This window comes from Felis catus, chromosome C2, assembly GCF_018350175.1.
Source record: "Felis catus isolate Fca126 chromosome C2, F.catus_Fca126_mat1.0, whole genome shotgun sequence".
In the NCBI taxonomy this organism is placed as follows: domain Eukaryota; kingdom Metazoa; phylum Chordata; class Mammalia; order Carnivora; family Felidae; genus Felis; species Felis catus.
In genome coordinates this window covers 87160835-87174156 of record NC_058376.1, presented here as the reverse complement: position 1 = coordinate 87174156, position 13322 = coordinate 87160835, and the positions used below count along the sequence as shown (strand labels likewise).

At 37.7% G+C, this 13322-nt stretch overlaps 1 protein-coding gene across 3 annotated transcripts in view; it reads right to left on the bottom strand.

Annotated features, from left to right (window-relative positions):
• The window catches only part of MRPL47 (mitochondrial ribosomal protein L47), a 35041-nt gene that overhangs the window by 19833 nt on the left and 1886 nt on the right, over positions 1 to 13322 (bottom strand). For all 3 annotated transcript variants that reach the window (XM_006944236.4, XM_045037239.1, XM_045037240.1), the window contains exons 2-3: positions 12317 to 12468; positions 11686 to 11746 (exon numbers count right to left, since the gene is read on the bottom strand). In XM_006944236.4, the coding sequence (XP_006944298.1) occupies positions 11686 to 11746; positions 12317 to 12468 (213 nt within the window). The remainder of the gene's footprint in view (positions 1 to 11685; positions 11747 to 12316; positions 12469 to 13322) is intronic.

The following is a 13322-nucleotide window of genomic DNA, read 5'->3' as shown; positions in this document are numbered from 1 at the left end:
GCTTCTCCCAACTCTTTAGCTGAAAGTGGAAAGAAAACACCCTCATGTGCATTTCCTAAATGCTTGCGAAAGGGGGCAACATCTTTTTTTCTCATTATGGGCTTTCAGAAACAACTTCATCATGATCTTGTGATGAACTACTTTTTCACTTGCTTTTTCTGAAGGGTTAGAAGGTTCAGAATTCCAAAAGTCTTTCATCTAACCTATTATCTGATTCTGGATTCTTATCCAAATTCACAGTCTCTGAATATGCAACCTTACAGGTTGTATCACTGGATAATGTCTATTTTCTTCTTTCTTTTTTTTTTTTTTTAACATTTCTTTATTTTTGAGAGAGAGACAGAGTACGAGCGGGAGAGGAGCAGAGATAGAGAGGGATACACAGAATTGGAAGCAGGATCCAGGCTCTGAGCTGCCAGCACAGAGCCCGACATGGGGCTCGAACCCACGAACCGTGAGATCATGACCTGAGCTGAAGTCAGATGCTTATCCAACTAAGCCACCCAGGCACCCCTGGATAATGTCTATTTTCAAATAGTTCTTTTGAGATAATACTGTTTTAATACATCTCTGAAGTTTTGCTATTTTTTGCAAAAGCTCATTAACTATTGCTTCATGTGTATACCTACACTGTATCTTCCAAAATGCACTTGATCAATTCTTCCAATGAGCTCTTGCAGAGTCCCCTATTTTGCTTTCATGGCCACTTTAAGTGGGGACTTGCAGGAGGCATACATGACTCTGGGATGGAGTTTGCCTCTGTATGGAGAACTTTCTCCTATAAGTTGGAGAAAGTGCCAATAAATATTTTCAGCTGACTACTTTCAGACCTAAGGTCTTATTTAGAACCATAAAACAATTTTGAATTATGTTACTTCTTGTGTTTTATATAATTACTTAAAATTTTTATACTTTGCTTCCTGTTACACTTCTGTAAAAACGATGCACCCAGACACATGGAGGATGGCAGAGTAGGAGGATCCTAGGCTCACCTCATCCCATGGACACACCTAGATAACACCCACCTCAGTGTAAGTAACCCAGAAAATGACCCAAAGACTGGCATAATAGACTTTTTCACAGCTAAACGTAGAGAAGAGGCCACACCGAAGAGGGTAGGAAGGATGGAGACATAGTAGAGAGCCAAACAAACACAGGACCGTCTGTAAGAGGGACAGTGTGGGCACAGAAGAGAGGAGAGAGGAGCAGACCCCACACCAGGCACCCCAGGCATGCAGAACCAGCACTGGGAAGATAAATTCCCAGGACATAAAATTCCCATCCCATAATTCTCCCTTTGAAAACCAGAGGGGCTTAATTTCTTGAGTTCTTGTTGTCACGGGGGTTTAACACTTAGAACTTTAAAAATCAGCAGGCTTGGGTCAGGTAGAGTAGAAGGCCAAGAGGAAACTGAGTCCCCATCCTTAAAGAGACAAGAGAACAGATAGCCCCGCTGAGATTCAGCACAGAGCACCAGTTTGAAAGACGCCTGGGGTGTACAAGGAGATTTGTTTGCTAATTTTGGGGCCTATGCTGGAGGGGCAAGTCTTAGGGAGACTTCTCCAGGAACAAAGGAATTGGTGGGCACCATCTCCTTCCCCCACTCTCCAGCCTAGATACAGACACCCGTGGGAACCAATGCAGTGCAAATAGTCTCTACCTAGCTCACTGACAGTGTGCCTGGCCCCCAACCACTTTTGCAGATCTACCCCTCTAACCCAGCTTCTTCCTATAGCAGACCTGAGCAAACCCTGCTATCACTGTGCACCCTGTGTTCCTCTGTGGACTCGCTCCAACTCTCTCTTAGTAGGCGTCCATCCAAAGTGACACCACAAGCCTGGCAGTGTGCAAGCAGCCCTGATGGGTTAGCATCACCCCAAATTGATTCCTGTCCTGGGGAAAGAGGAAGATAACCGCACACACTAGTTCCACTGTGGTCCCAGCAGTGGACTGGGGGCAGACATCTGGTGTGACTGCAGGCCTTGTCCGACAATGAAAGCTTCTTAGAGGACAACACAGAGAATACCCTACAGTTCAGTGCAACTGCAACTCTGGCAAACACCTAGTCTGACCCAACTCAAGCTAAGGTTACCCCAGACAGGCCCACTAACAACACAGGAACAAAACCCTGCCTGCAACATGCAGAGAACCGTTGTAAATGACTGACAAGGCAGACACACTTCAGCCGCAAGAGTAAGGTGCATGCCACACACATAGGAAACACCCCTGAAGCACCAGGTTCGGGTGAAGTGCAGGGCACTTTAGGACCTCTTCTTCATAAGACCGCTACTTTCAAGAGCAGGAGAGATAGCTGACTTTCCCAGCACATAGAAACAGATGAAAAGAGTTAGACAAAATGAGGAGACAGAGGAATATGTCCCAAGTGAAAGAACAGGACAAAATCACAGCAAGAGACCTAAACGGAATGGAAGTAAGCAATATTCGTGACAAAGAATTTAAACTAATAGTCATAAAGATACTCCCTGGACTTGAGAAAAGAGTGGAGGACCTTGGTGAGACCTTCAACAAAGAGACAGAAAATGTAACTCAATAACTTATATTAAAAATACACTAAACAGGGGTGCCTGGATGGCTCAGTTGGTTAAGCGTCCAACTCTTGATCTCAGCTCGGGTCTTTGAGTTTGAGCCCCATGTTGGGCTCTGCACTGACAGTGCAGAGTCTTCTTGGGATTCTCTCTCTCTCTCACTCTCTCTCTGCCAATCCCCCACTCACGCGTGCACAATCTCAATCTCTCTCTCTAAAAATAAATAAATAAATAAACTTAAAAAAAACACACATAAAAATACATTAAATAGAATAAATGCTAGACTAGAGGAAGCAGAAGTATGGATCAACAACCTGGGATGCAGAGTAATGGAAAGCAATCTTGCTGAATGGGAGAGAGAAAAAAAATAATTAAAAAAAAAATTTTAAATAGGCTTAGAGAACTCAGCAACACCATCAAACATAATAACATTAGCATTATAGAGATCCCAGAAGGGGAAGAGAGAGAAAAGGGGGCAGAAGAGTTTTGTGAAGAAATAATAGCTGAAAACTTCCCGAATCTGAGAAAGGAAACAAATCCAGGAGGCACAGAGCACTCCCAACAAAATCAACCCAAGGAAGGCCACACCAAGACACTTAGTAATTCAAAGGGCAAAAAGTAGTGAACAGTTTTAAAAGTAGCAAAAGAAAACTGTTACATACAAGGGGAATCCCCTAAGGCTATCAGTTGATTGTCAACAGAAACTTTCTAGGCCAGAAGGGAGTGGCATGATATATTAAGTGCTGAAAGAAAAAAACCTGCAACAAAGAATACTCTAACATTCAGGAAGGCTATCGCTCAGAATAACAGGAGAGATAAAGAGTTTCCCAGACAAAAGCTAAAGGAATTCATCACTAAACCAGCTTTATAAGAAATGTTAAAGAGGACTCTGAGTAGAAAGGAAAGACCAAAGGAAAGTAGGAAGCAAAGAGCAATAAAATTAAGTATATCTATAAAAATCAATCAAGGATTTTACAAAATAAAAGGATGTAAAGTAGGACACTATATACCTAAAATGTGAGGGGGAGAGGAGTAAAAATTTAGTGATTTTAGGATGGGTTCCAAACTCAAGCGACCATTAACTTAATGCAGACTGCTATATGCACAAAATGTTATATATAAACCTTATAGTAATCACAAATCAAAAACTGGTAATAGATATATAAAAAATGAGAAAGGAATCCAAGTATATTCCTAAAGAAAGCCAGCAAACTGTAAGAGAGCAAGAGAAGGAACAGAGAAGGACAAAAATAATCATAAAACAATAACAAAATGGTTACATGCCTATCAATAACTACTTTGAATTTAAATGGACTAAACACCAAATCAAAAGACATAAGGCGATGGGATGGATAAAAAAAGCAAGATCCATCTATATGCTGCCTACACAAGACTCATTTCCAACCTAAACACACACGCAGATTCAAAGTAGAGGGATGGAAAAGCATTTATCTGCAAACAGAAGTGAAAGGAAACCTGGGGCAGCAATACTTACAATGGACAAAATGGATTTTAAAACAAAGACTGTAACAAGAGACAAGGAAGGATGCTATATAATCATAAAGGGAAAAATCCAACAAGAATACGTAACAATTGTATTTATGCACCTAAAAAGCTAAACCAGCTAATAACAAACATACAGGAAATAATCAACAGTAATACAATAATAGCAGGGGACTTTAATACCCCACTTATATCAATGGATAGATCATCTAAACAGAAAATCAACAAGGAAACAGTGGCTCTGAATGACACACGGAACCAGATGGATCTAAAAGATATAGTCAGAATATTCCATCCTAAAACAGCAGAATACACAGTCTTTTCAAGTGTAGAAAAGAACATTCTCCAGAGTAGATCACATGTTAGGGCACAAAAGAAGTCTTAACAAATTCAAAAAATTCAAAGCCATACTATGCATCTTTTCTGACCACAATGCTATGAAACCAGAAATCAACTACAAGAAAAATCTGGAAAGAACACAAATACATGGAGGTTAAATAACATGCTACTAAACAATGAATATGGGATGGGGCACTTGGTTGGATCAGTAGGCTAAGCGTTCTGATTTCAGCTCAGGTCATGATCTAGCAAGTTCGTGAGTTCAAGCCCTGCATCAGGCTCTATGCTGACAGCTCAGAGCCTGGAGCCTGCTTTCGATTCTGTGTCTCCCTCTCTCTCTCTTCCCCTCCTCTGCTCGTGCTCTCTCTCTCAAAAATACATAAACATTAAAAAAAATTTTTTTTTTTTAAAACAGTGAATGGAGACAAAAAAATCCAATGAACACAATGAATGGGTCAACCAAGAAATCAAAAAGGAAATAAAATACATGGAGACAAATGAAAATGAAGACACGACACTCTGAAATCACTGGGATGCAGCAAAAGTAGTTCTAAGAGGGGAATTTATAGCAATACAGGTCTATATTAATAAGCAAGAAAAATCTCAAATACACAACCTAACCTTACACCTAAAGGAGTTAGAAAAAGAACAAACAACCCAAAGCCAGTAGGAAGAAGGAAGGAATAAAGATTAGAGCAGAGATCAATGAAACAGAAACAAAAACAATAGAACAGCTCAATGAAACTAGGAGCTGGTTCTTTGAAAAGATCAATAAAATTAATAAAACTTTAGCCAGGCTCATTAAAAAAAAATGAGAGAGAGAGAGAGAGAGAGAGAAAGAACTCAAAATCAGAAAGAGGAGAAATAACTGACAACATAGAAATAACAAGGATTATAAGAGAATATTATGAAAAATTATATGCCAAAACAAATTGGACAACCTAGAAAAAATGAATTCCTAGAAACATATAACCTCCCAAAACAGAATCAGGAAGAAATAGACAACTTGAACAGACCAATTACCAGCAATGAAATTGAAGCAGTAATCAAAAAATTCCCAACAAACAAAACTAAAGGACCGGATGGCTTCACAGGAGAATTCTATCAAACACTTTTTACAAAAGAGTTAATACTTATTCTTGTCAAACTATTCCAAACAATAGAAAAGGAAAGAAAGCTTCCAAATTCATCCTATGAGGCCAGCAGTACCAAAACTAGATAAAGACACTACAAAACTCCAGGCCAACAGCTCCAAAGAACATAATGCAAAAATCGTCAACAAAATACTAGTGAAACAAATCCAACAATACATTAAAAACAATAATTCACTATGATCAAGTAGGATTTATTCTTGGGCTGCAAGGGTGGTTCAAAAATCACCAATCAATGTGATACATCACAGCAACAAGAGAAAAAAGAAAAACCCTATGATCATTTGAATAGATGCAGAAAAAGCATCTGACAAAATACAACATCTATTCATGATAAAAAACCTCAACAAAGTAGATTTAGAGGGACTATATTTCAACATAAAAAAGGCCATATATGAAAAACCCACAGCTAACATTATACTCAATGGTGAAAAACTGAGAGCTTTTCCCCTAAGATCAGGAACAAGACAAGGATGTCCATTCTCATCACTTTTATTCAACATAGTATGAGGAAGTCCTAGCTACAGCAATCAGACAACAAAAAGAAATAAAAGGCATTGAAATTGGTAAGGAAAAAATAAAACTTTTGCTATTTGCAGATGACTTGATACTATATATAGAAAATGCTAAAGACTCTACCAAAAAAACTGCTAGAACTGACAAATGAATTCAGTAAGGTCAGAGGATACAAAATCAATCCACAGAAATCTGTTGTATTTTTATACACTAATAATGAAGCAACAGAAAGAGAAATTAAGAAAACAATCCCATTTATAACTGCACCAAAAATAGTAAGGTACCTAGGAATAAACTTAACCAAGGAGGTGAAAGATCTGTACTCTGAAAATTAAAACACTGATGAATGAAACTGAAGATGATACAAACAAAAAGATATTCTATGCTCATGGACTGGAGAACAAATATTATTCAAATGGCCATACTACCCAAAGCAATCTATAGATTTAATGCAGTCCCTATCAAAATACCAACACCATTTTTCACAGAACCAGAATAAACACTCCTAAAATTCATATGAAACCACAAAGACTCTCAATAGCCAAAGCAATCTTGAAAAAGAACAAAACTGGAGGTATCACAATCCCAGATTTCAAGTTGTATTACAAACCTGTAGTAATCAAGACAGTATGGTACTGATGCAAAAAGAGACACATAGATCAACAGAACAGAATAGAGAGCTCAAAAATAAACCCACCATTATCTGGTTAATTAATCTTTGACAAAGGAGGTAAGACTATACAGTGGGAAAGACAGTCTCTTCAACCTTCAACAAATGGTGTTGGGAAAACTGGACTGCTACATGCAAAAGAATGAAACTGGACTGCTTTCTTACACAATACACAAAAATAGACTCAAAGTGTATTAAAGACCTAAATGAGAGACCCGAAACCATAAAAATCCTAGAAGAGGGTATATGCAGCAATTTCTTTGATATCAGCTGTTAACAGTATTTTTCTAGATAGATCTCCCGAGGTAAAGGAAACAAAAGCAAAAATAAACTATTGGGACTACTCACAATAAAAAGCTTCCACACCGCAAAGGAAATAATCAAGAAAACAAAAAGACAACATAGTTAATGGGAGATGTTTGCAAATAACATATCTGATAAAACATCAGTATCCAAAATATATCCAGAACTTATAGAACTCAACACTAAAAAAACCCACAAATAACCCAATTAAAACATAAACAGAAGGCATTAGGAGACATTTCCCCAAAGAGCACACACACAGATGGCCAACAGACACATGAAAAGATGCTCAACATTACTCATCATCAGGGGAATGCAAATCAAAATCAAAATGAGGCCTTATTTCATACCTATCAGAATGGCTAAAATAAAAAACACAGGCGAGGATGTGGAGAAAAAGGAACTCTTGTGTACTGTTGGTGGGAATGTAAACTGGTACAGCCACTGTAGAAAACAGCATGGAGGTTCCTCAAAAAATTAAAAATAGAATTACCAAATGATCCAGTAATCCCACTATTAGGTATTTACCCAAAGAATACTAAAACACTGGGGCACCTGGGTGGCTCAGTCAGTTAAGTGTCTGACTTTGGCTCAGGTCATGATCTCACTGTTCGTGAGTTCAAGCGCCATATCAGGCTCTGTGACAACTGCTTGGAGCCTGGAGCCTGCTTCGGATTTTGTGTGTGTCTCTCTCTACCCCTCCCCCACTCACACTCTGTCTCTGTCTCTCAAAAATGAATAAATGTTTATTTTTTTTTTCAACGTTTATTTATTTTTTTTGGGACAGAGAGAGACAGAGCATAAACGGGGGAGGGGCAGAGAGAGAGGGAGACACAGAATCGGAAACAGGCTCCAGGCTCTGAGCCATCAGCCCAGAGCCTGACGCGGGGCTCGAACTCCCAGAGTGCGAGATCGTGACCTGGCTGAAGTCGGACGCTTAACCGACTGCGCCACCCAGGCGCCCCAAAAATGAATAAATGTTTAAAAAAATAAATAAAAAATACTAAAACACTAACTTGAAAAGATATATGCACCATGTTTACTGCAGCATTATTTACAATAGCCAAAGTATGGAAGCAACCCAAGTATCCATCAATAGAAGAATGGATAAAGAAGATGTGGTATATACGTACACTAGAATATTAGTCATAAAGAATGAAATCTTGACATTTGCAACAACACGGATGGATCTAGAGGGTACAACGTTAAAATGAAATAAGTCAGAGAATGACAAATAGCGTATGATTTCACTCATATGTGGAATTTAAGAAACAAAGTATAAAAGAAACAAAAAAAGAGAATCTTAGAGAACAAACTGATGGTTACCAGAGGGTAGGTAGGCACTGAGATGGGTGAAACAGGTGAAGATTAGTAAGAGTACACTTATGGTGAAGAGCACTGAGTAACTGGGTCAATCAGGTATTGTATACCTGAAACTAATATAACACTAAGTTAATTATACTGGAAATTTAAAAAAAGAAAATGATGCACCCAATAAGGAGATGATCTCCAACAGTTGGGACCTAGAGAAAATACAAACTTTAGATGGGAAGTGCCTAAGAATTCTCCCTCCTAATCTTCCTGTTACTTAAATGTGATCTGAAGTGGTTTCCAATGATTAGGCACCTTCCCTCCAAGGTAGGACATGACAACCAGGAAAAGTTCTTCCTGACACTGAAGGAAAAAACCACTAAATATAGAAAAACGGACTCTTCCTCAGCACTGCTTTCAAGGAGAGATCTTGATCAAAAGGGGGAAATGTGAGGGGCACCTGGGTGACTCAGTCAGTTAGCATCCGACTTCAGCTCAGGTCATGATCTTGCAGTTTGTGAATTCGGGCCCTGTGCTGACAACTCAGAGCCTGGAGCCTGCTTTGGCTTCTGTGTCTCCCTCTCTATCTGTCCCTCTCCTACTCACACTCTTTCTCTCTCCAAAATAAATAAACGTTAAAAAATTTGAAAAAAAAAAAAGGAGGGGAATGTGAAAATTAATAAAAGGAAACCTCACTAAAGTAGACTGGAGATCCTAGAAGGGGAGCCATACCATTCCATGTCAATTACAGGAAAAACTGTCAATTACAGATCCCTAATAGAAGACTCAACAGGAAAAGAATCATCAATTACAGGCCCCAAAGGGAAAGATAAACAAGGCCATCTACAAGAAATTGACTACCTCTGAAACTCAGCCAATGAGTAACCATCATCACTCTGAACTCCTGCTTTTGTACAACACTTTTATTCAAAACAATCCCTTCCAACCTCCTCTTCCTTCTCCATAAAATAATATTCCTTTGTTGGATTTGTCTATGGTTTTGCCACAGCTTGCTTGTCCTTAATTACAAGTGTCTAATTCCCAAATAAACCCATTTTTGCTGATAAAATAACTTATTTTATTTATTTATTAAAGTTTATTTATTTATTTTGAGAGATAGAGACAGCATGAGTAGGGGAGGAGTAGAGAGAGAGTCAGAGAGAGAGAGAGAATCCAAGCAGGCTCCACATCATCAATGCACAGCCCAATATGGGGCTCAAACTCATGAAACTGCGAGATCATGACCTGAGCTGAAACCAAGAGTAGGACACTTAACCAACAGAGCCACCCAGATGCCCATATTTTTATTCTATTAAAAAAAAAATGTTTATTTATTTTGAGAAAGACGAGTGTGTGTGCACACGTTGAGGAGGAGCAGAGAGAGGGACAGGGAATCGTGAGCAGGCTCCATGCTGTCAGCAGCAGAGCCCTATGTAGGGCTCAATCTCACAAACCACACCAAATGAACCTCATGAACTGTGAGATCAAGACCTGAGCCAAAGAGCTGAATGCTTAACCGACAGAGCCACCCAAGCGCCCCAATTATTTTATTGTTAGGTTAATAGCAAAATGGATGAAGGGGGTAAGAAAGTACAAATTTCCAGTTACAATGTAGCAGGACTCTTGCAGAGATTCCTGACACCGAGGCCTTTCTTTCCAGGAAACAACTTTATTCGTGCAGGAACTGCTTAGTTGGGTTCCTACAAGAAAAAGTGAGTCCCGAATGCCACACGGCACAGTTTTTTATACGTTTTCTATTTCTTTGTCTCCCATATATGGTAACACACAAACATGCAGTCTGATTAAGTGGTCTCGTGTTACAAGGTCATGATGGATGTTGTCACATAGGTGTATAGTCAGGTTGCCTTCAGGTTTTTTGCATTTTTTCTCTCCTTAGGGAGGGGACCCTACCACAAAATAAGTCATGGTGATATAATGTACAGCATGGTGACTGTAGTTAATAATACTGTACTGCATATTTGAAAATAGGTAGGAAAGCAGATCTTGAGCGTTTTCATCACAAGGAAAAAAACTTTTCTATGTATGGTGACATATTTGAACCAGACATACTAAGGTGATCATTTTATAATGCAAATACCGAATCATTACAGTGTATCCCTGAAATACAGAGTTATATCAATTACTCCTCAATAAAAATACAAATACAATAAATAAATAAATCATCCATTAAAAATGCTTAATGGATGCATTAAACCACACTGACTTAAATCCTCTCAACCCTCTCTAATTCATCAGGAAAATTTGCCAGAAAAATTTAGCTAAATTCCCAATTAAATGCACCCTCCAACATATTTCCCCAGGGCAAATAAGCTAAAGATTCCAGACCATGGATAAGGTAATAACAAGGAGGAAGGCTTAAATGTGACAAACTCTTCCTATTTCATTTTATTAGTTTACTAAAATTGTTAGTATAAAAATGCTAGTATGGGGATGCCTGGGTGGCTCAGTTGGTTTGTAAGGGTTAAATTGTAGTGTAGGGCTAATGCTTAGCTTGAAAAATAACAGCTTTGTGTTGACACTGAAGGTTAAGAGATAACAGCCTTGCTTTGCTCTGGTAAACTAGGCCTCATACCCTTGTAAATTAGGCTTCACCAATTAAGGAAACAAAAGTTCAAAGAGAAGAGCATCAGAGGCAGGGTCAAGGAGATCCACTGGTTGCAACTTAGAGGCAGAAAGTCTAAAGTAAACACCTCATTAGGCAACTGTTTCTAACTCATCTGGAACCTGTTTCTTTGTTCTGTTCCCCGGTGATGATAAAACGATGTGATCGGTTATAAAAACTCTGTACCCCGGCTGTTCGGGCCGCACTCTTATCAAGAGTGTTGGTCCCGATCGGTCGGCCTTGCCTCTCATTGTAATAAACTTTGTTGTGACTGTCACTGGTGCCCGTAGCATTCTGCTTCAGGAGTCGTGTGGATGCAACAGGTTAAACTCTCAACTCTTGATTTCCACTCAGGTCATCATCTCACAGTGAGTTTAAGCCTCTCATCAGGCTCAGTGCCGACTGTACAGAGCCTGCTTGAGAGTTTCTCTCTGTCCCCCACCCCCCAAAAAATTATGCTTTCTCTCTCAAAATAAAATAAACTTAAAGAAAAAGATGCTAGTATGACTGGTAGCAGTTACAGTAAAATTTCTTAATCCCCAACTATTTGAGAACACTAATACATTTGTCTTAAAATCTTTACTGGTTTTACATATCATCCATAGTATTATAAGACAAATCACTTTCTCAATTTCTTACATCAAATAGATGTAAAGTTTATACCTCATTGTCATATTTTAACTGCTTCAAACACCTACATATTAATGTATTCAGTATACTTACCAAAGTTTATGTAAATCTTCATTACTTTTATTCCTTAATTGCTGACAGGTCCATGAAGCGCCTATTAAAATTATGAAATTCACAGACACAGAAAAATTTATGAAATTCACAACATGAAATAATTTTCTAGCTATGTGCCTTGTGGCAGATTATTCAACTTCTCTAAACCTGTTTCCTTATCTGTAAAATATCATAGTTTTATCATATCATAGTATAATACACAATTAGGACTAAACTGGCATTAAATTAGGTAACACATAAAATATTAGTAATGTCACTGGCAATAGCATTAAAAAAATGTTAGTACTAAAAAAGAATGTGTTTCCACAGTTTAATACCAAAATATTTCATATCATTATAAACATGTAATTATCTCTAAAAAATGAAATCTAAACCAAATCTCTGACCTCACTTCAGTTAACAATTTCAATTTACTCCTCTTCTAAGCCTTTTGTCAACCTGCCAATCAACAATTAACTGTACTATTACATTGTCCTTTTAATTTTCTCTCACATTCCCAAAAGAAATAAAAAAAGGAAACACCTAAATGATCCCCAAGGTGGATAAATAATCCCAAAGTAATGGAGGATTTAATAAATATATTTAATATCAGTCAACCCAAATATCTTACCAGATTTCACTTTTTCTTCCCCCCAATTCTTTGGGTCATCAAAAAATTCTTCCAGTCCTTTTCTTGACAATGTGGTATGAAGTAATCTACACTGGTGAAAAGATGTGACATTTGCTATATTCTTAGGCAAAAGACTAAGAGAAAACCTGCAACTGAACATATATAAACAAGTGATCAGAGTTTTGCAACATTTGGATTTTACAAGCAATAATTGGAATCATTTCCTCATCTACAATGTTAAAAAAAAATTACTCAGGGTTTCTGCACAAAGAACAAACTTATAAAATGCTTTAGAAATAATTTTCAATATTGCATTATAGATGCTGCTACCCTTTAATTTCAGAGGTTAATATATTCACATAATTTTGGAGACAGTATCTTGATACAATTATACTTAAGGTAACACTTTTAGGCTTTTCATACCTGGCTAGTGGTTACATAAGCAGATAAAAACATTCTGAAGATTAATTTTGCAACATGTATCACAAGCCTCAATGCTTCCCCCTTCAACCCAAAATTCATCTAGAAATTTCAACTAAAAATATGATGAGAATTAATAAAAATATCTATTAAAGCATTATATGTGATATCCAAAAGTTGGTAATAATGTAAATATGCAACCAGGAAATGGTTAAAAAATTACTGTGCATTTGTATAATAATTTATTATGCAGTAATTTAAAAATCACATTTTTAAAGAATATTTAATAAGCTGGTGAAATAATGTAAAACTCAATAGCAAAGTGTATCACAAGTGTTGTATTCCTACCAAAAAAATTTAACTTGAATCTAACCATGAGGACACAATCAGACAAATCTAAATGGAAGGATAATCTGAAAAGGCTGAGCTGCTCAAAAATGTTCTGGATTAAAGATGACTAAGAAGACATGACAACCAACGACAGTAATGAAGGATCGTTGGTTGGACCCTGGATAAAAATTAAGAAAGAATTTGGACTGTATGCTACGTAAAAGCATGGCGACAGTAGTATATTAAATACTCCAGC